A 23,743-nucleotide genomic window follows, 5' to 3' on the forward strand; every position below is an offset into this window, starting at 1 on the left:
TTGGACCCTGAGCTTGGGAAGGTGCTAGCACGCACAGCCTCTGAATCTCTATAGGGGATGGGCGGGGGAGACTGATGGGGGGCGGGGGAGACTGATGGGGGGCGGGGGAGACTGATGGGGGGCGGGGGAGACTGATGGGGGGCGGGGGAGACTGATGGGGGGCGGGGGAATCTGCCTGGGACCGCCTCTCTCCACCGTCGGTGCTGTTTTCCAGCATATTTACCCAGGTTAGAAGATAATGGGAGGGTGTGGAGGGTGTGGGGAGAGACAGAGCGAGGGAGGAAGGAAGGGAGGGAATTTGGTGCCCTTGATAACCACTTCTAGAAAAACCCACTGGCAGCAGTGTCTTGGAATCTGGAAGGAGGGGCAGCTGCAAGTTGTTTTAATAGTAAGTCCGGTGTTTGCCAGTGGGAATGATACTACTGAACCAGTAGTAGAGTGTTTAAGTCCTCTACCACAGACCCCAGCTGGGGTGGGGGGTGGGGGGGGGTCCGGACAATGAGGGCCGTGCGGAGAGGGAGGTCACCCCAACATCTGATGTAGCCTGAGAATGAACAGCAAGGCTTTACCAGGCTGCAGGTAGTGTGTGTGTGAGAGAGAGAAACTTAGCCCCACTGTTTTGAGCACCTCCTCTGCCCAGCCCCTTGGTATTTGGGGCATATCTAGTTTTGAGAAATGGCTTGTCCAAGGCCATAGAGCTGAGAGGGTGGGGGAGACGGAGTCTTTCAGTCTGCACGTACAATTTGGGTCTCTCGGGATATAACTGTAAGCACAACATTCATAAAATGATGAAGAACATATAGTAAACCTCTCCTGTCTGCAGGGGCTAAGTTCCAAGACCCCCAGTGGATTCCGAAACCAGGAGAGCACTGAACCCATATACTATGTTTTTTCCTATACGTACATACCAATGAGAAAGTTTAATTTATAAATTAGGCACAGTAAGAGATTAACAATCATAACTGATAATAAAATAGAATTATAACACTATATTGTAAGAAGTTACGTGAATGTCGTCTTTCTCAAAATATCTTACTGCACTCACCTTTCCTCTTGCGATGCGGGAGGTGATGAAGTATCTACCTGATGAGATGAAGTGAGGTGACCCAGGTGTTAGGCTCCTCATCTTCTGACCGCAGCTCACAAGGAGAACCATCTGCTTTGGGCCCACGGTTAAGGTGAATAACTGAACCTTGGGAAAATGGAAACCGTGAGGGTGCCTGGGTGGCTCAGTTGGTTAAGCGACTGCCTTCGGCTCAGGTCATGATCCTGGAGTCCCGGGATCAAGTCCCGCATCGGGCTCCCTGCTTGGCAGGGGGTCTGCTTCTCCCTCTGCCCTCTTCCCTCTCGTGCTGTCTCTCATTCTCTCTCTCTCAAATAAATAAATAAAATCTTTAAAAAAAAAAAAGAAAATGGAAACCGTGGATAAGGGGGCGGGGACTATTGTAAGTCCGTCTCTAGCCCCTGTGACATTTAAAAATACCTGGAGGATAAGAAAAACCAGCCTGGCCATCACTTGGGAGGTGAAGGGAGCTGCATGCGCAAGGGCTCTGGCCAGGAAAGCCATCAGTGTTCAGAGGACAGAGAGAGGGGACAGGCTCCAGCCCAGGGGTGAGTGGCCTGTCTTGAGATAAGGCTGGAAGGGTCAGCAGCCGCAAAATCGTGCGGGGCCTTGGAGGCCACAGTTAGGAGCAGGTCTTGCGGCAGTTAATCTTCTAATTTGAATTCTTAGTCTAAGTGCAGTTAGAGCTCCCGGGTTTTAAGCATGGGACTGGCATCATCTCATACATGCTTTTCAACAATGACTGTGGTCGCTCGGCGGAGAGTGAAGTGGGAGGTCATTCAGGCTCCGTGTCAGAGTCCAGATGGCGATGGCATGGATTTGGGTGGTGGCCGTGGAAATGGGGAGCAAGGCGGAGGGACGTGAAAAAGATGTTCTGCAGCGTAACTAACAGGACTTGCTGATGGTTTAGATGGGGGTGGGGGGAAGGAAGTAGAATTGCCAGATAAAATACAAGATTCCCAGTGAGGTGTGACTTTCAGATAAACATGAATCAGTTCCTGCTGTGAGTGTATCACCTGCGGTATTTGGGAACAGACTTCCCCAGGGATGCTTTTAAACCTACCCAGTGCAGAGACCCACCCCGATCAGGTCAGTCACGATCTGTGTGTCGCCCGGAGCTGGAAATGTCTACGGGGGCGCGGAGAAGGGAGGAAGCTGGTGGCTACAGGAGGGGAAGTTGGAGCATCTCTGCCCATGGGCTGGGGTGCTGTCACTGAGCAAGTTTTCCTGCACTCAACTGTCAGTAATAGATCTCCATTCCCTTCCTACCAAATTTATCGTGAAGTTCTAAAAGCTAGTGGTGTAGGCGAGTCTTCTACAGATTTGACCCTGTCGAATGACTTTCTCAATGGACTCTTTAAAACAAGTCAATATATGGGAAAATAGAGACATTAAAAATTATTTCTCTGAGGGGCACTCGGGTGGCTCAGCCGGTTAAGCATCTACCTTCGGCTCAGTGGGGAGCCTGCCCCCCCCCGGGCTTGTGTGCTTGCTCTCTCTAGCTCCCTGTCAAATAAATAAATACAATTTTTTAAAAAAATCGAATTATTTCTCTGAGTTCAGAGAAGTTGATAAATTGGCCATTGCTCTAATGTTTTCCCCAGCAGTCCTTTCTTTTTCCTCCGATTGCATTTAAAATTGGAATCTGGAATAAGAGAGGCATGAGGCACTGTCCCCCCAGGGCCTTCAGTGGCCACCAGCTCAGCGGCCTGCGCAGCCCAGCCCTGGAGCCTCGGGTCCACACTCTGGCTCACTGGTCTCAACATCCCCCGAATAGGCATTTGCCACCCTGCACTTCTCAGCAGATGCCAGGGGTTCTGGGCAAGGTCAGGCACGTAGACTAGAAAGAATAATGCTGCCATCTTTCCAGCTGCATTCATGCATGGCCCAACTTGCTGGCACTTTCTAGAGCATGGAGTTGGCTACACAGCCTGGTGCCCCGGGGCAGGTGATTTAATGTGTGAAGCTCCATTTCCTTCTCCTTAAGTGGAGACACAGATAATATCTACCTACAGGGTTTTTTTTTTTTTTGCATATTAGATGTGATAAAGCAGGTAAAGTGCTTAGCCATGATTTAAGAGGTCAATTGTTAGTGTTATTTATGTTACCTTATTAATGCTCCCGTGAAATTGCAGCCCTGAAAAGAAGGGTCATCTGTTGAACAGATGAGGAACAGGAGCTCAGAGTTCAATTAAGTTGCCCAAGGTCCCCTAGCCAGTTAGCGGTGCAGCGGGGGTGTGAGAACAGTTGGCTCTTGTACTTGGCGTCTGCCCTAGCTGCTCTGGAAATGGAAGGAAGCAGGATTAACCCTACAGGGGTTAGGATCAAGCTGTGTGAGTGACTGCTTCCTCTTCCCTCTTCTCTCTACCTCCAGTGGCCCATCATTTTCAAATGACTTTCAAAGGCAGCCCTCAGGGGAAAAAAGAAATGACTGAGCTTACTCCTGAAGTGCAGTGTGGAATCCAGTTACCACCTCTGCCAGGAAGCCTACCCTGATCCCCACAGATAATCATCACCTCTACCCATGACATTTCATCTGTACTTATCTTGTTATAAAACCAGATTTTCCATTATATTATAGCTACTTACATATGTGTTTTCTGTGGGACTGTAACCTCCCTGCGGCTAGGGGCTTTGCAGCCTCACCCCGTGTCCAGAAGAGGGCCTGGCCCCAAGGGCACGCAAGCAGTCAGAGATATTCTCAGGGTGATAGAGGGCAGTGGGAGAGGGTTTGCCTGGCAGCCACCTTGGGTCCCCTGCACAAAGAGCCCATTTCCTGCCCTGGTGCTTTGGCTCCAGAAAGAACCCTGCCCGGTGCGGCTCATGCCCATTCTTGTCCCCGGAGGCCGCTCCCCTCCCTTCTCCAGGATGCCTTCCCTCAGCCCTTAGCGTCCCTCCAGCCTGGGGATACAGCGTTCCTGTGACCCAGGAAGATGTGACTTTCTCATTTCCACCAGAGTCAGGAAAACTCTGCTGTATTTTCATGCTGTCAGTCACAAAGCGGAAGGACCCTGAAGTTTGCAGGGGGGAAAATCGTATTAGTATGTGTGCGAGGCTGCGCATCAGAATGGCAGATTTTTATTGAAGAGTTTTGCTGGGTGACAGGCCCTTTTTCTTCGCCTTCTCCCGCTGCTCTCCCGCGTTCTATGCTTCTTGCTGTCCAAACATCCACAGGCCTTATTTTCTCTTCTGTAGGTTAAAAAGTCTGGCAGGCGTTTCTAGTGTCTTGTATGGCATTCCTTTAAGGTGATGTTCCCTGATTCTTCTCCCGGGGCTGCTTCATCATTCCCTGTTCCTGAATTTACTCCTGGGCTTGGAAATCCCTTTGGAGAAGCTGCTTCTCTTTGACACCAGCCCTGCGTGACCCAGCTTGTGGCATCCTGTCCCCGGGCCATGCCAAACTGTCACCCTCAAGTGCACCGCCTCATCTCCAGGGCACGGTCTTTGATACAGTCTATAAAGTTCTGCCGTATAAATAATAATACAGTTCCGGCTGCTGTGGCCATGTGAACATTCAAAAATGCCACACGGAGCACTAAATATCACATCAACCCATGACAGACAGGCTGATGTATTGGCAGAAGCTCTTGTCTTGCGCTAAAGCTTGACAGTCTTTACTTCATGATTTTTCTAACCTGTAAGACATCTTTTTTCTTTGACAACCCTTCTTATATTTTTTAAAGCCATCTCTCGAATGTCTTTTTTTTTTTTTTACCCGTTCAAACAGTAAATTGGTTCATATCATCTAAACCCGCTAATGGAATGCCCTTCGACTCCGTAGCCTTTTCAAGCATTCCGTCTGCATCATCCTAACACAGTGATTTGTGAAGCAAAACGTGTATCATTTCATTTCGGATGAAACAGTTTTTTAAAACTCATTTCAGGGAACCTGTAGGGTTCATCGGCACACAACATGACTCACACTCACTTCTGGGTACGTGCTTTCTTTCATCTATTCTAACGTGTTGTGCCTCAGAGAGACCACAGTGTCCCCGCGGGACTTTGGGGGCATGAGGACTGAGCTGGGCGTCGGAGTGGGCAGGGCAGATGGCTCTGTCGGGGCTCTGGACGAGGCTGGGGACCTGGAGCCTTACGGAGTCCGAAGTGAGTGGCAGGCCTTTCGGAGGACTTGCTGTGCGTTTTGATGTCTTGCAGTTCCCTTGACAGCAGGTGTCTACTGAGCACTCCCTGGGAATTGGGCACGGGTCGAAGTTACAAAAAAATAAATCTTCTCCCCTTACCTGTTGTTCTCTCCTGCCAAGATCAAGAGCATCACCTTTCAGAAGAGCACAAAGCTGGGAAGGGGGAGTTCGCCACAGTGCCGCCCTGGGTGTGGAGTTCTCAGAGACATCACTGGCTGACTAGGGACCGTGCTGAGTCAAATTTCAAACCCAGCGCCTCCGTGTGGTGCCTGGCCCATAGGGGGTGCTCACTAAATGTTGGCGGAATGAACATTTTTACAGGTGGAATGCAGCCACAAGATGGTTGTAGAGCTCCTTTGTCACCTGCTGGCGGGGGAAGGGCTCTTGCATCTGGATGCATTCTCAGGTTGTACCTTTCGTTTCACTCCTACTCGTGGCTTTTCCCCATTGTAACCCTCTGCTCTGCTGTTCACCCACACGCAGGTCTTCTTCGATGTGAGGATTGGAGACAAAGATGTTGGCAGAATTGTGATTGGCCTCTTTGGAAAGGTTGTGCCCAAGACTGTGGAAAATTTTGTCGCGCTCGCAACAGGGGAGGTATGTCTCAGTTTTGGATCCCTTAAATGTGCATGGGAGGGGGTCTTCCTTCTTTGAAGCCCAGCATAAAGATGTCTTCCGGGAAAATGAGTGTTGATTGAGCAGGTCTGATGAACCTGAGACATCTTACATATTTTACTTTATTTTCCTACCAAATCTTACTCTTTGGGTGCTCAGTGTCCTCGGGGTTCTAGAAATTGAGGGGAAGCAATCAGCACGTGAGAATGCAGGTTGCTCTCTTTTCACTTATTCACATTAATACCCTACTTCCACAGTTGATTTATTTCTTTATTTTGGGTCCGTCAATGATTACATTTCTACCAGAAAATCGTTGCAGGGACCTAATTCTGTAGGTAGTTTGTGTCGTTTTCTCATTTAGTCACATCCAGGTAAACACTGGGGTTCATCTTGCAGTGTGGGTTGTATCTACTCGTATATTCAATTGACATAATCTCTTTAGAAAGGATACGGCTATAAAGGAAGCAAATTTCATCGCGTCATCAAAGATTTCATGATTCAAGGAGGAGACTTCACGAGTGGGGACGGCACCGGTGGTAACCATGTCTTTTGTATTTCTCCTTTTCGCTTCCCGAACTGAAACCCAAGATCAAGTCCGTGCATTCACCCCCCGAGTTGAATTCCCAGACATAGGAAACAAATTCCTCATGACCACAAACTAATTCTTCAGAAGGACAGGGTTTGGGGGGCCTCATCTCCCAAGATGTAATTACAGGTACGAATGAGTGAGGCCTCCTCACTTGAAACAATATTGCTCTGGTTCATTATCTTTCCATAGTGGAGATATATTCATCCAGGAGACGGCTCTGCATTTATTAACATGCTAGACTCCCAGTAGGCAGCAGTAGAGAAAGATGCCCGGCACGGAAAGGAAAGGTCAAATACGAACGTGTGCACACACTGCGGGAGAGCCGGCTCCCGACACGGATGTGGTGGAGGAGGGCTGGGGGAAGCATGCCCGAAGGGAGAGACCGGAGTTGAGGTGGCAGGATTGCAGGTGGATTTACCCCCTTTTTTCCAAATTCTTTCATATTGTTGTCCGCTTTTTCAACAATAATAATAAAAGTAATCAGTGAGTTGTCAAAATTATAATATACATTTTTATAAGCCAAGTTAGAGTTCTGTAAAGCACAAATAGTTAAATTTATGGACCATCACATATCCCTGAGCTGATTGTTCCTCACGGGGGACTGCACATACCCAAGCTCTCTGGGCTGTTTTCCCTCAGAACTGTAGTGAGTCCTTTTCCTGAACACACACGCTATAGCTAACTACATTAGGATTTAAATTTACTTCAAGTTTAAGATTTTTAATTTGGCAAGTACTCATTCTGATGGGTATGAAATTGCTAACTTTTTAAAGAAACCCTTGGGCCCATTTTCAAGCACGACAGCTAATTTTATGTTTATCGCAATGATTTACTTACAACAAAAAGGCTGCCATTAAACCCTTGGATTTGCCAGGGCCTTCAGGAGAATTACTTTTAGTCCTTGCAAAAACGCTGCAGGGGATGGGGATAGAGAATGGAGCAGAGAAACCCGGTCAGGTTACTTGGGTCCGTGGGGTGGGAGAGGATGCCCGGGAGAGCAGCCCTCCCTCCCCCCGCTGCTGCAGAGCTGGGTGCCCTGCAGGAGTGTGCAGCTCCCAGGAGCAATGCCCTGGACCCTGGCGTCCCACGCTCCCACCCTGGGGCCCAGCAGGAACAGTGACTGAGCTTTCCTGTGTCCTCGTTTCTGACGTGTCTCTCTCCCTTTGCCTTCCCTGCCGTGTGCGTGTGTGTGTGTGTGTGTGTGCGTGAGCCACGCACCAATGTAAGTGTGTGCACACGGGTCTTGCATTACAATTCTCTTGAGTTTTGGAGGAAGGACCTTTTGGGTCACTTACGTTCAGCCTAGACCTTTCTGTGAGCAGAGCTTTCCTTCCAGGACACGTCGTCTGTCACTGACCAGTCCGCTCTAAATTGCCTGCCTTTGGTAGCCACTTCTGGTCCATCCAGCTGAGCCAGGATTTCGAGGTTGGCAACCGAAGGGTGAAGAGCCAAGCAGAAAGGGAGGAGGCGGGCATGACACGCATTCCAGGTGTTGGAGGACAGAGCAGACGCTTCTCATGGTCTGTACTGTTCTCTTAGGGCAGAAGCGGGTGCTGCTCTCCTTGCTGCTGGGCTCGAACTCCAGTCCCCATGGCCGCGTCCGGCTCTTCTGCTCCAGGTCGGCTCGCTCGGCGCTCCCGGTGCTGGGCCCTTCTGCAGCCTGGTGAGCCTGGAAGGTGTCGGGCCCACGACGGCCCGGCTGGCCACCCTGGCTCCGGCGGGGACGCAGGCAAGAGCCGCAGCTGTAGGGTCCCAAAGCCATGGGACTGCCAGGTTCTGCGGCGCAGTTTTCACGCTCTGAAACCTCGGTTTCCTCATTTACAGTGGGACTGAGAAGACTGTTCTGCAGGGGTGTGAGAATTAGCTCAGGGTGTTTATTAAGTGCTGATCGCACCAGGGTTGGGTGCTGAGGCGGGAGTGACGTGAAGCTCGGGACAGACATGGCCCCAGTCAGATGGCTCATCCCGCTTTCCGCGTGGCTTAACGCGCTTCTGATTTCAGAGTGAAATCGTTGACTTGTTTGGTTGGGGTCCTGCTTTGAGGCCAGAGGATGGTGCCATCTTTAAGGCTTTTTGTGTGTTTATCTGAGTTTCTGTCTGAGTCTCTGGTGCCCTGCTTCCCAAAGGAGTGAATTTATCACTTCTTTTATTTCTCCTTAGGCTTGACCATCTTTTCCCCATCCCCATGTCCTACAGGGTTCTCTTAACCAAATCTATTAAAACCTTATGGTTCCCTTTGAAGAATTTACTTTCATATAACTTCTGGTGATTCTCCTTTTTTTTTTTTTTTAATTTTGTCTCACCCAGGTGTAAGTATTTATGGTGAGACATTTCCAGATGAGAACTTCAGACTGAAGCATTATGGCATTGGGTGGGTCAGCATGGCCAACGCTGGGCCTGATACCAACGGTTCTCAGTTCTTCATCACCTTGACCAAGCCCACCTGGTTGGATGGCAAACACGTGGTATTTGGAAAAGTCATTGATGGAATGGTAATGTGATATGTTATTATGCCTCATTCAAAGCTTTATATTTATAGCGACAGTACCTTCCGTGATTTATTTTAATCTTAAAATGTGCTTGGTAGAGGTCCATCATCCTATGCTGACTTGCCTCTTCAAAGGTGAACTGTGTGTGGTATTTTAATTGTGAGGAGCACCAGGGCAGAAGATGGAGACTTGCCACGGAAAAATTGAGGGCTTAATCTGTCTCACTACTTGGTATAAATGGAAACTTTTTTTTTAACGTCACCAAATAAAACCCGGGCCCCATATGTGCATACAGTAGATTATTATTCCTTACAAAGGAAGGAAATCCTGTCACATGCTACAACACGGATGAACCTTGAATATGTTGAGTAAAATAAGTCAGTCACAAAAGACCATATGATTCCACTTTTAAAGGGTATCTAGAGTGGTCAAATACCTGTAAAATGAAGTAGGATGGAGGTTGCCAGGTGCTGGTGGGAAGGAAGAAACGGGGAGTTGGTGTTCAGTGGGTACAGAGCTGCAGTTCTGCAAGAGAAAAAAAGTTCTGCAGATGAGTTGCACAATAATGGGAATATACTTAAGACTACGGCACTGTACACTTAGAAATAGATAAGGTGGTACATTTAGGTTTCTTACCACAATTGAAAATAAAATACTAAAAAAATCCCTCGAGCACCACATGGTTGCATACCGAAACAAGTCCCCTCCAAAGACACAGTCAGGAGAGCAAACACAGTTACTGGAAGGAATTCAAATTCCTGCAGGTATGTCTCAAAGAATATCTCAGGGGTCCAATTCATAATCCAGAGAAACACTTCTTAAAATCCTTATTTTCCTCTGCTCCCAGCATTTCTCCTCCCTAGCAGCTGCCCACAGAAGCTCTCCCAGCTCCTGAACTAGCAGGTGTAAGGTCTGCCCAACCCAACCATGGACCATTCCTGACCAGCCCCCCTTCCATATTTGATTTGGTTTCATTTTCTTTTTTTTTTTAATGGTTTTATTTATTTATTTGAGGGAGAGAGAGAGAACCAGAGAGAGCGAGCATGATAGGAGAGAGAGGGAGAGGGAGAAGCAGACTCCCCACTGAGCAGGGAGCCCGACGCAGGGCTCGATCCCAGGACTCTGGGATCATGACCTGAGCCGAAGGCAGACGCTTAACCGACTGAACCACCCAAGTGTCCCCATTTTGTTTTATTTTCATGTGAGCCATTCTGTCTCTTCCATCCAAATGCAAGTGAACCAAGCTCGCTTGCAACAGTTCTTCCACAGCTTCTACCCCCATCCTGATTCTACCCATCAAAAAGCCAGGAACCGAGCTGACCCAGTCAGAACTCCCTCACAAGGCAAGGAAGTGTTCAGCCTGAGCCGCCAAAGACAGGATTCTTGTTGGCAAGTGAGAGGAGAGGGAGCGAGGGCAGACACGTGTCACTTCATAGATCACTTTCCATCCTATCACAGTAAAGGACAGGCCTATATTCTCACGAGCCGTAACTGTCCTTCGAGGCATCTGTTCTCCCAGTAATGAATGCCAGCACTCCTCAAGTCTCTGACGGAACGATGCCCGTGAAGTGAGCTAAACACGCATGTGCCTGTGTTCCATCAGTTAGCGGTTTTGACCAGTGGACCGAACCGGGTTTTAAAAAGTTTAACTGTAACCAGGTTCAAACATTCATGCGACGAGTGTTTTTGAATACACCGTGCTAACCTGTAGGAGAAATGAAGAGTGCAGGTGTTGTGGTTTCTTCTTCGGGTCATGGTTTTTCCTCTCACTCTCTAGATCTTCTGTCTTCTTGCTCTACCTGACTGTACCAACTTCCTTCCCCCCGCTGGGCTGTGTCCTGGAAGACCCGCTGCCTGGGCCTAGAGGAACAGTCCTTAACATTTTATGAGTCCTAGACTTCTTTGAGAAATTAATGCAAACTATAGACTTTCTCTCCAGGAGGAAAAAAACTGTGTGTATGTGTGTGTGTTTTACACCGTTTCAAGGAATTTTCAGACTCTCCTGAATTCCAACACAGACGTCACCTGGGTTGCTTTGTTAATGCTACACTTTTCTTGAACTCGCCTAGATGTACAGAATCAGGACGTCCAGAGATGGGCCCACCAATAAGCATTTTTAAAAACTGTTGGAAAATATACATAGAGATTTCCATTTTAACTCGAAATGAGCATTTTTTAAAACGTTGCACGTTTAAAAATCAGGTGGGGAGCCACTGCTTTAGGCATACGTGTGTACATGTGTGCACAGACACAATGTTTAGCAATATATATGATTATTATTAGAAGCACGCTGGTCTTTTAAGTTCACCTAAACTGGCCAGTGATTGGGTCAGGTGGCACCATGTCCGAGGCAAAGAGACAGCTTGTTGCTATTTTTGTCTCAGCCCCATTTGGGAAACCGGTCAGAAGCCAACATTCCTAGTCCTGGACCAGTCCTCCCTCCTTCAGTGTGAAGCTCAAGGTGGTACCTGGGATGTGCAGCCGTCCAGGGTAGAGAAAGAGCCTTCACACCACTGTGGGGGTGGGGTCTCTCACTCCACCTGTAGCTTAAGGGCTTGGGTCAGCTTTAAAACGGGCAAACCCAGAACTAGCTCCACTTCTAAATCTACTTTCTGACCCAGTTTCTTATGCCTACACCGTTTACAGGGTATCACTGAAGCTGACTCATATTCCATGTTAACTCTTACATTGGGGTATGAAGTGGGTAGAAATACATTTTATTAGAGCTATGTGTTTATGAAAATATTATTTTTAGAATATAAAATGCTAATTAAAAGAAGTGAGGAAATATACAAATATGTTCTTTCAGTAGCAAGGTGGTGGGTAAGCACTATTCTGTTATATATACATTTCCTGAATATTTTAAGTTTTCCGTAGTTGGCTTGCATGACTTTTGTATCATACCAAAAACAACAACAACAAAAACAACAACAACAACAAACCTGGTTTCCTACTTGGGCTTTCAGACTAGGCATTGATTTCACCTGTGATCCGCACAGTTACTGGTGAGAAGTGAACCAGGGGTCTGCTTTTCTCTCACCAGACCGTGGTCCACTCCATAGAACTCCAGGCGACTGATGGCCATGACCGTCCGCTCACCGCCTGCTCCATCATCAACAGCGGCAAGATAGACGTGAAGACCCCCTTTGTGGTTGAGGTCGCTGACTGGTAATACAACGGGCGGAAAACGAGAAACACACTCTGGCAGGGATGTGTGTGTGTGCGTGTGTGTCTTTTAATTCTCCAAAGTTACTGTTTTGCTTTGTTTCCTCACTTCTGTGTTTCACCCCCGATCACAGGAAAGTTCAGGACATCAACACTCCGTGTTTAGTTTGCATGAATTGTGGTAAATCACTTGTTTAGGGACTTGGCACTTAAAAGACCTATGCCCTTCCTCCAGTGGTGCTATTTTTAAACTAGAAAACTTTGTATTGTCTGTTTTCTTTTGAAGAACACAATCATTATTTTGCTGAATTAACTGTGATGCCCAAGTTGAGTGACGCTGAAGATTTGTCTGAAGAAGACTGGGGACGTAAAGTTTGTTATTTTGTATTCAAACAAATTCTTTGCAGGTAAAGGGAGATTTGATGAGTGTAATCTGTAATCTGATATATGTCATAGGGACTTTTACCTGATAAAAGGTGCTTTTGTGTTCTCTATATTAAATGCTTTTTATATCGGTCAACTCTTTTTGCAAGTCTTTTTTTTTTAAAGTTCTTTAAAAAATTCATGACAAAAATATATGTACTCTGATGTTAACAATGAACAGAATGGAGAGGGTTCTGTCAATCAGAATGCTAACGCAACTGGATAATTTGGGATAGGAATGCACAGAAATGATGCCTAACCCATCTCAAATACCTGAGCAGATTAATTTACTAATTTTTACTCACTGTAACAAGATCCCTTGAGTTGAGTTGTAACAAAAAGGCTTTTTTTTTTTTTTTTTTTTTCACTTACACAAGGAGCATGAAGATTCGCACTGTACTTAAACCAAATGGGAAAGTGGAACCCTGCTGGGGCCTTGTAACATTCCTGGCTGGAACAGAGCACCTGATCTCTGTTCAAATGGGAGTGATATCTCTTTGAAAACAGCCCCGTTGCTTCTCCTCTAGGACCCGTGGAGTGAGGACTCCAAGAATTCCATCTAATTCCATCTCGTCAATAAAAAAAGAAGATATAAGAAGTAAATAAATTTTGACAACTACCTTTTTTTAAAAATTCCATCTCCATGGGATGTCTGGGTAGCTCAGTCAGTTAAATGTCTGCCTTTGGCTCAGGTCATGATCCTAGGGTCCTGGGACCGAGTCAGAGTTGGGCTCCCTGCTCAGCGGAGAGTTGGCTTCTCTCCCTCTGCCCCTTCCCCCACTCGTGAGCGCTCTCTCTCTCTCTCTCACTCTCTCAAATCTTTAAAAAAAAATTCCATCTCTTGAGCTGTATTCTTTTTTTTTTTAAGATTTTATTTATTTATTTGACAGCTAGAGAGGGAACACAAGCAGGGGGAGTGGGAGAGGGAGAAGCAGGTTCCCCGCTGAGTGGGGAGCCCGACGCGGGGCTCGATCCCAGGACCCTGGGATCATGACCTGAGCCGAAGGCAGACGCTTAACGACTGAGCCACCCAGGCACTCCTCTTGAGCTGTAGTCTAAGAAAACTGTTTAAACAGGAGATGAGATGAAATGAGCATTCTCAGGTAATCACTACAACCCTCTTGGTGAGCAATTTATTTTCTAACAAAAATTTACTAAAGACCTTTGATATGCCGGGTACCAGTTTTGAGTTTTGGAATATCGCAGATGACAATGAGAAAAGGACCTCAGGGAACCTACATTCTAGAGGCAGAGACAGAATAAATAAGGTGACAAAAAAAAAGCATGCCGATGGTGTGTAGAAGACATGCCCAATTGTGCTGGGGTGGCTGGGAGGGCGGCTGGGAGGGGAGCGCTGGGTGAGGGGTCTGGGAAGGCCTCCTGAGGGGCAGAAAGAGTAGGGAGCAGTCCGGCAGCATGGCAGGCCTTCCCGGCAGAGAGGGAGGCTGAAGTAATGAGGGCCCTGAGGTGAGAAGGAGCGGGTTCCAGGGCCTGCTGGAGCCTGAGAGGTCAGAGGACCCAGGCTGAGACTGGACTGTTCTGGGCCTGGGTGCCAGGGTCGAGTTCTTCCCTGATGCACAGTACAATGGGGAGCTATTGGTGTTCAGCTGGGGCAGGACCTGAGTTGGTATGCACTTAAGAAAGATGATTTCGTCTGCCACAAGGAGGATGTTTATAGGGGAGCTAGCATACACATCCAGAAACTCAAAACATTCACATCCTTTGAAGTCCTATTCCTGGGACGTTGCTCCGGAACGTGACATCAAATTGTCATGGGCATCACTGGCCAGTCCAGCATCCAGTCCCCGTGGCCTGGGGATGGCCACCCATTTTCTTTGGGGAATCAGAGTATTCCCTCAAGTACTTCCTATTAGTAGGGGAGGCCGACCCTACGGATGGGTACATACGTGACCCGGCAAACTCATTTTTAGCTCACTTGATAATTATTTATTGAGTGCTGGGTAGAGCTGCTAACAGGCAGCCATTGTGGTTCCCATGAAAGGAGACAAATGATTCAAACATACACCACATGAATATGTAACAGGACATCAGGTAGTAATACGTCTCTGAAGAGAAACAGCATGGAGAAAGGACAGAGAGTCCTCTGGGAAGTCCTGAGTGTAGGCTGAAGGAAGTGAGGGGTCAGCAAGCCACAGAGACATGGAGGGAAGGGTGTGTGAGGCCATGGCCCTGGGCCATGGTCAGGCTGGTGGTTTCAAGAAAGATCAGGGTCCAGGTATGCAAAGCAAGGGTGGTGGGGGAGTGAGATGGAAGAGGGAGCAGAGATGTCCTAAAGGATGTCCTGGGCCGGGTGACTGGCTCAGGGAAAGGCATCTGACCCGAGTCATGGTAGTGAGTCTCAGTTGTGAGACTTCCAATGGAAATATTGGGAAATAGTTGCTATCTTGTTTCTCAGAGGCTGTAAAGGAGCAAACCTGAGAATGAAACCCTCACAAAGGGAAGCTGATCCAGGAAACAAAGATGTGTTCCTGAAGACACCAATGAGCCCCTGAGTCCAGCCATGCCTGAAGCACATCTCTACCCCAAACTCTTTAGCTCTGCAAGCTAATACATTTCCTTTTTATCGCTTAAGCCAGGGCAAATTGAATGTTTGTGACTTGGAACTTAAAGTCTTTGTCTAACGGAGCAATACTGAAAAGTTTTATGTATAAAAATGTGAATTGCAGGGACACCTGGCTGGCTCTGTTGGTAAACCATGTGACTCTTGAGTTTGAGCCCCATGTTGGGGGTAGAGTTTACTTAAAAAAAAAAAAGGGGGGGGGGGCGCCTGGGTGGCTCAGTTGTTAAGCGTCTGCCTTCGGCTCAGGTCCTGATCCCAGGGTCCTGGGATCGAGCCCCGCATCGGGCTCCCTGCTCCGTGGTAAGCCTGCTTCTCCTTCTCCCACTCCCCCTGCTTGTGTTCCCTCTCTCACTGTGTCTCTCTCTGTCAAATAAATAAATAAAATCTTTAAAAAAAAAAAAAAGATGTGAATTGCAGAATTATTTATGCTAGCAAAATACTGAAGCCACTTGAATGTCCCCAAAATGGTTATGTCATATATCCCATAATAAAATAGCATGCATTCATTAAGATGAATGATAGAAAACTTAGAGCAACATGAGAAAATGGCCCTTTTCAAGAAAAAAAGTAGGAATTCCATGCACAGCATAATCTCAGGTGTGTAAATACATTCTCACAAGGCAACTGCAACAAAATATAAATTGTCATGGAGCAAATGCAAATGGTGGGATTTTTAAACTCTTAAGTTTATTTATTTATTTATTTATTTGCTTGTTTTGGTCTTCTGGTTTTCCTCTAAGGTGCATTTCTTTCTAACAATTAGGAAAAAAAATGTATCTAAAAAATGTTTTTAAGGTAACATGGGAGGAAATTAGAAACAAATATACATTAGACACAAAAAAGTGCCGTAAGTCTCTGTGTCAGAGGGCAGGAACGTGAGCTCCCTGGGATCACTGGGACACGTACTTTTGCCATGTAGTGTTTTTTTTAAATTAATATGAGCATAATGATACCTCACTAGTGACGAAGCAAAAAGGGGTTCATTTTCAAAGGGCTGAAACTCTGAGAGCACTTAGCGCACAGGGAATAAACTGCTAGGCTGTCTACCATACCAGATGGCCAATGAGCTAAGGACGCACCTCCTGCTCAGAGCTGTTTGTCTCTCCTACATGGAGGAACCACAATGGCTGCCTGTTAGCAGCTCTACCCAGCACTCAATAAATAATTATCAAGTGAGCTAAAAGTGAGTTTGCCAAAAACTCATAGACCAAAAGCAGCAGCAAACTCACAACTATCCACTACTACTTTACAAAAAGCCTATGCTTTCTACAAAAGCTTTTGAAATCAACAGTTTGCCCTTTTGGCAACTGTGCTGTCAAAAGGACACATATAGGGTGCCTGGGTGGCTCAGTCGGTTAAGCGACTGCCTTCGGCTCAGGTCGTGATCCTGGAGTCCCGGGATCGAGTCCCACATCGGGCTCCCTGCTCAGCGGGGGGTCTGCTTCTCCCTCTGACCCTCTTCCCTCTCGTGCTCTCTGTCCCTCATTCTCTCTCTCTCAAATAAATAAATAAAATCTTAAAAAAAAAAAAAAAAGGACACATAGAGCCAAGGGTGTGTGCAGAATCAGAGGAAAATTATACTGGCCACCACCATCACCGTGCCCTAATTATAAAATTTGGTCCTGAATCACTTTAATAAACAGTTTAAAATATTTTGGTATCCTGAGCTCTAAGTTGTTGTATTCCAAGTGCTATTTAGCAATTTTGGGGATCTTCAAATCGGATAAATTTTAGTAAACTTTATTACTTGGACAGACTGATTAGAAGGACACTTTCAAAATTATTAACTACTTCGTTTCTGATGAGATTTTGGGTTTTGAGCAGAACTCACCAAACTCCTTTTTTGAAAAGTTCAGCCGTTTTGAGTTACATAAAGACAAAAACATGGCAAGGATTTTATAGCAGGAAAAGGATTTGTTTTTGTTTTTCAACATTCCTATAATTCAGACAGCTGAAGAAATCTTTGATCTGGAAGGCTTGGAAATTCAAAGTCCCCTTAAGGCATTTTTTTTTTTTTAATTAAGAAAGAGTAAAAACAGTATTTGTAATGGAAAATTTTTGTGCTGTTAAGTACATAACGGCTTTTACTTAAGTCTGTTATTCATCTTGTGGACTTCAGATTTCGGCCAAGCGTTAAATTTTCATGTGATATAACCTCACCTGCTTGGAGGTTTGCTGGCTTTACTGATGTTCTTTTTTTTTTTTTTTTTAAAGATTTTATTTATTTATTTGAGAGAGTGAGAATGAGAGAGAGAGAGAGAGCATATGAGAGGGAGGAGGGTCAGAGGGAGAAGCAGACTCCCTGCTGAGCAGGAAGCCTGATGCGGGACTCGATCCTGGGACTCCAGGATCATGACCTGAGCCGAAGGCAGTCGCTTAACCAACTGAGCCACCCAGGCGCCCCGGCTTTACTGATGTTCTTGAGTGATGGAAAAGCACCTGGCACTAACACAGAACAACAGTGACGAGTCACAGGAGTCCTGTCTGGAAGAGAGAGGGAAAAAAGGTCCACCTGACAAATATTCAAGTCAACACTAAATGCATCACAAAATCCATACTTGGAGTTTTTTTTCATTTTTTTTTTTTTAAAGATTTTATTTATTTATTTGAGAGAGAGAGTGAGAGAGAGAAAGAGCACAAGAGGGGGGAGCGGGAGAGGGAGAAGCAGACTCCCTGCTGAGCAGGTAGCCCGATGCGGGACTCGATCCCGGGACTCCAGGATCATGACCTGAGCCGAAGGCAGTCTCTTAACCAACTGAGCCACCCAGGCGCCCCATACTTGGAATTTGCATCCCATCACTAGTTCCAACAGAAGACTCAAGAGTCAGGATTTGGAGGATACAGAGAGAACCCAACATGCCACTATCCCCCCGATTAAAAGATTGTTCAACTTTGGCATTCATCTTTCAGCTGTTTCTGTTCTTCTTCAAAGACTGTTGCCTTTAAAAAATATGTAACTTCGGAGTTGAGGTTTGAACGGTCTGGTAGAAGTAGATTGGTAAAAAATGTGGTGGGTGTCCAACAGTCAAAGGAAAGATCCAGGTGGTGGTAAGATTTAAGTGGCAGTGTCTGTGGTGGGTGGTATCTGGCTTCCATGTCATTCCTTGGTTGCGAGCATGGCCGGCTGCTGGCTTCTGATGGTGGAGGCCCAACCCTGAGCCGAGCAGTTTGGATTCAGCCTGAGAGGTGATGAGAAACTGCTTTCTCCAGTCGTAAATACTATGCAAGTCAGGTTGTCCACCCTAGAAAGCCTCACGTTTGAATCCTCATCTGTTGGGGGATTCATGTGGCCTGCCTGGTGCAGGGGCTGGGGGCGGTCAATGAGAAAAGTGTGTACGATCACACCACGTACCACCTGGAAACTCAGGCGGGTATCAATATCATGCACTTTGTGATCAACCTTACAGGTTTGCTCTCCGTGCTCTGCTCTGTTCCTGGCTACAGAGCATCTTCCCAACCCTTGTGCAAAAAGTGGGAAAGAATTCAGCACCAATCTGTTACCACAATGGGAAAAATCCAGGGGAGTTTCCCTCTGCGGGTGGGTCAGTGATGCATCTAGTTTTGCTTTCATGCTGCTGCAGGCATAACTCACGAAGGAGGGGTCACCGTGCATGCACTGGAGGAGAGACCAAGAAGGAAAGGATTTATCCAAAAAACCTGGAACTCCCTGGGGACAGGGGTCCTGTTTTCATTCAGGCTGCTACAACAAAGTACTGTAGACTGAGTGGTTTGTAAACAGCATTTTGGAGTCTGGTGGCCGATTTGGTGACTGGTGAGGGTCTTCTTCCTGGTTCATGGACTGACATCTTTTTGTGGTATCCTTGCATGGTGGATGGGGCAAGGGAATTCCCTGCTCTCACACACCTAACCACCTCCTAAAGGTCCACCTCCAAATACCATCACACTGGGGAGTAGGTTTCAACATATGAATTTGGGGGAGGTGACACAAACATTTAGTCTATAGCAAGTCCCAACCTCCCACTCCCGGCCCCAGTCAGTGAACGGCACCACCCTTCAACCACTGTGCAAGCCCAAAACCCATCCTTGACTTCTTTCTCCCTTCCTTTTACTTTCTACATCCATCACTAAGGTCATTGGTAAGCTGTGCCATACATCTTAAATATCCACATCTTATCTTCTTCACCTAGATTATTCAAGGGGTCTCCTAACAAGCAGTCTCTCTGCTTCAGATCCTGCACCTGACCAGTCCATTCTCCATCAGCAGCTAGAGTGATCTTTTAAAAATAAATGGGCTCAAGTGTGATATATCATGTGAATTACCCTAAATGGTTTATTGTTCATTGATATTTGCAAGCTGTCTGAAGGATTCTTTAAAATTCATGCTTTAAAATGTCTCATGCCTGGGGCACCTGGATGGCTCAGTCAGAGGAGAGTGCAACTCTTGATCTCTGGGTCATGAGTTCAAGTCCCACATGGGGTTTAGAGAAATGACCTAAATATTAAAAAAAACTTGAAAAAATTTTTAAAATGTCTCATGACTAATAAAAAAATAAAGAACGTAAAAAATAATTTGTCAGTTATACCTCAATAAAGCTGAATACAAGAAAATAAAATAAATCGTATTTCTTCTGTGTAAAACCCATCAATGGCTTCCCATTGCACGTAGGCTATGAGTCAAAGTCTTGAATGCCACCTCTCGAGGGGAGCCCTGTGGGATTTGGCGTCAGCCCCTCACTCTCCTCCACACTCACTGACTTTCTGTGGAGACTTGACACAGTTCTCTCCTGATTCAGGGCTTTAGAACCTGCTGATGTCTCTGCAACACACTCCCCTCCCCCATTCTTTGCACTATGAATTCCTCCAGCACTTTTTAGGTCTCAAGTTCAATGCCACTTCCTCAGAGAAGGTTCCTGCCCCGCCCCGATCTAAATTAGGTATCTTCCTTGCAACATAAGTATTCATTTTTCCTTATAGCACTTAACACACTTCATAATGACAAATTTCAGGGATTTTTATCCGTCCAATATCACATTATTCTGTAAGTTCCATGAAGTCACATTCAAATTCAGATTCAAATTTAGAAAGATACCAAGGATCTAGAAAAACATTTTTGTTGTCTTCTGTGAAGAAAAATTACCATGATAACCAGATACAAAAGTTCATGTGAAAGAAGATAATTGCGAAGTGTGATAGCTCTTATCTTTAACTACATTTAAAATATCTTATTAGTTTTGTTGAGATGCTGATGGGTTGGACAGTTGTCCTAAAGGTATCATCAGCCTTCTATTGTAGCCGTCCTGACAATGCCTGACTCTGGATGTGCTCCCCCTACAAGTATTGAGGTTATTTTTTTTAATTAGAAAAGAGTTTTAAAAAAAGTTTAAACATTTAAAAAATATGCAACATGAAAATAATTTGAAATGTTCTAGTGTGGTTCTCAAACTTCTTTGTGCACGAGAACCACCTAAAGGGCTTATCAGATCTCCAGGCCCCACACTCAGAGCATCGGAGTCTGGACATCGGGGGTAGGACCTGAGAAATTACATTCCTAACAAGTTCTTGGATGCTGCTGATGCTGCTGGTCCCAGGTCAAACTTTGAAAACCACTGCCCTAGGGCGTCAGCCAACCATGGCTTCTAATCACTGAATTAGCTTCATCATTTTTTAAGAAGGATAGTTGAAGAAATCATCCAAATGTGTACTTACCCAATCCAGTCAAATTAGTGAGCAACTGTAGGAAATCATTGTTTTCAGATCAGGATGTAATGAAACATTACGGGAATTTGGGAAGATGTTAGCAAATCCTCATTCAGGTCACGGACCCCACATGCATTTATGAAGTTTCTGCTGTGAAGCATGGAGCCAGCCTTGAGCTCGGTGCTGGGAACACAGGCACTGGGCATCTGCTCCTTCAACAGCGTCTCCTGAGATCTACTCCTGGCCCTGCATTGGAGGAAGAGTATAAACAAGTCAGGAGATGCCCCTGCTCTCATGGAGTTCACGTTCTTTGGAGGAGGGGGAGAGTAAACAAATAAACAAACAGGATAATTACAGATGGTGAAAACTACTATGAAGTAACAGTTTGCTCTGATACACAAGAAGTCCGAGAAAGGCAAACACCGTATGATTTCACTTATACGTGCAACCAAAAAACAAATGAACAAACACACAAGCAGACTCACAGATACAAACTGGCATTTGCCAGACAGGAGGGGGGTGGGGAGATGGGTTAAATAGGTGATGGGGATTCAGAGATACAAACTTCCAGTTATAAAATACATAAGTCAGAGATGAAAAGTACAGCACAGGGAATATCGTCCACAACATTGTCATAACGTTGGATGGTGGCAGATGGTGACTGCACTTATCATGGAGAGCACTGGGTAATGTACAGAATTGTTCAGTCATGTTGTACACCGGTAGCTAATATATATCAACTCTACTTCAATACTAAAAATGTTTAAAAATCATGGTGCAGAGTGGCGTGACCAAAGAGGGGCTCTTTGTGGAGGGGATGTTGAAGCTGATACCTAACAGGTGAGAATGAGCATCTTCTCAGGGGAGAATGGGTCTTCCAGGCAGAGACCAGCAAGTCCCAAGGAGGGACCAGGGTTGGCAAGTCCTGGGGACTGAAACGCCAGTGTCACTAGCTGGATGAATACCCGCAGGAGGAGAGCAAAGGAACTTGGAGAGGGTGGCAGGAGTTTCAGCTTCATGTGGGAATGGAAGCTCCTGGAAGATTGTGAGCAAGTGACATGATCTGAGGGACACAATAAGAAGACATCTCTGGCTGTGGTGTGCAGAACAGACTGCAGTGGAAGGGGACGCAGAGAGACGCGGGAGGCGGCTGCAGCTGGGCGCGCAGAGCTTGGTTTAATCATGTGGGACGGGGAAGCGGCCGGTAACTTGCAAAGTCGTGTAGAAAGATCAGCAACTGTTACACGCCTAGCTCTTTCCCACTTGAGTACTCATGTGTGGAGTGATTCAAATAAGCCCATAAATACAAACGGTTGTAATGGGAAGCTGCTGGGGGAGTGCATTAGCCTAAATTTGGGGGATAAAAGTTTCAAATTCTGATTTCTTTATTACCTGGTAGCCTTGGTCAAGCTATTCTGTCTTTGTAGCCTTCATTTTTCTCTGTTAAGCGGAATGGTAAGAATACATATCTCATAAAGACGTCGTGAGGCTTCAGTGGGACAATCTAGGGACAGAATTTAGCCTCGTACCTCTCGGCACCCAAATTAGCACTCAGTCATATTTGCTACTTACCAATCCTGCCCATCTTCACTTTCTTCTTCAGTAAAAGCTCATAAAAAGTTTGTAAAGTTATAATGGGATGAGGTCTGAAAAAACCCTATCCAACAATATGCAGCACTCAGTAGGAGCTCAGTACACAGAAGTATCCAAATAAATAGAATATCAAAGCTGGAGACACTGTTGAGGTCTCTCTGACTGATGATGGGAGAGTTGTGAAGACAGAAAATGTGTCACATTTTAGAGGTCAGACTTACAGGTCTACTCCTAGGATATAAAACCAAGTTCTTCTCTAGATAATTACATGGACTCCAGAGGTTTACCATTTTAACGTACCCTCCTCCCCCTCGCACAAAAATAAGTGCCTCTTCACCCTCACCAGAGCCCAGACTTTCACTATGTCTGTGCAGGGGGCAGAAAACATAAATGGTGCAGAAATATCAGTTTTGAGTTAGTGTCTGTTTCTTCCCTGGGTTTCCACTGCTGAATTCAAAATCTGTAATTATCAAGGATGAAAACCACAACAAAGCCCTGATGAAAAGGACAGCTTCAAAGTTGTGTATATAGAGACTGTAGGAGACAGCCTTATTCCCTAAACTTTATAACCAATTCAATTAAAAGGAAAGATACTCTCTAGTAAATGGCCAAAAATTCCAAAAGAAGACAACGATTATGTCTCTATTCTTTAGATGCCTAACCAGTGCCTTAATCCGGTGAGGGAACTCAAATGCATGTCACTGAAGGAGTGGATGAGTAACTGAATACATATTCCGAAAGGGTATCAATGAGACCACGACTCACAGGGGTCTGTCACCTTCGCTGCTTCTGCAGAGTCCTGCTACTGTCTCAAAGTCAGTGTCCCACCCCCTACCCCCAAATTCATACGCTGGAACCTAATCCTCAACGTGGTGGTGTTTGGAGGTAGGACCTTTAGGTGATAATAAGGGATGGGTGCCTTTCTAAGAGTCTCCAGAGAGATTCCTCGCCCCTTTTCCACCACGTGAGGACACAGTAAAGAGAACCCCGTACCAGATACCAAATGTGCCAGGACTCTCTTGGACTGCCCAGCCTCCAGAACCGTGAGAAATAAATTTGGTTGCTCATAAGCCACCGGTCTGTGTTATGTCTCTTATACATCACAATTGACTAAGACAAGTACCTCCCTGTGGCCACCCGCAATAGCCTAGGAGTTGAATCGATGTTCTCTTCATAGCGGGTCCTGCAGAAGGTATAAAAGTGAAGAGCCACGAAAGAAGGGTAGTTAGTAAAGCATCTTACATCCTCACATCCCTCCAATAGTGGTTCCTAACATATGTTTGTATCGGCATCAACTCGGCAGTTTTTCTAAGTACCCAGAGAGAGGCCCCATCCAGCCCAGATTCAGTGATTCAGAGACCCAGGTGACTGTGATGCGTACGTATCCCCAAGGGAGAACTGTTGTTTGAGAGGCTGTCCGGGGATA

At 46.1% G+C, this 23,743-nt stretch overlaps 1 protein-coding gene across 1 annotated transcript in view; it reads left to right on the plus strand.

Moving 5' to 3' along the window:
* PPIC (peptidylprolyl isomerase C) overlaps window positions 1-12,582 on the plus strand; it is a 13,292-nt gene extending 710 nt beyond the window's left edge. Inside the window, exons 2-5 of the mRNA XM_006748464.3 lie at window positions 5,689-5,802; window positions 6,263-6,356; window positions 8,716-8,900; window positions 11,941-12,582. Coding sequence (XP_006748527.1) covers window positions 5,689-5,802; window positions 6,263-6,356; window positions 8,716-8,900; window positions 11,941-12,069 — 522 coding nt within the window. The 3' untranslated portion in view covers window positions 12,070-12,582. The remainder of the gene's footprint in view (window positions 1-5,688; window positions 5,803-6,262; window positions 6,357-8,715; window positions 8,901-11,940) is intronic.
* The last annotated feature ends 11,161 nt before the right edge of the window (window positions 12,583-23,743 follow it).

This window comes from Leptonychotes weddellii, chromosome 7 (assembly GCF_054177405.1).
Source record: "Leptonychotes weddellii isolate Sample4059 chromosome 7, ASM5417740v2, whole genome shotgun sequence".
NCBI classification, from domain to species: Eukaryota; Metazoa; Chordata; class Mammalia; order Carnivora; family Phocidae; genus Leptonychotes; species Leptonychotes weddellii.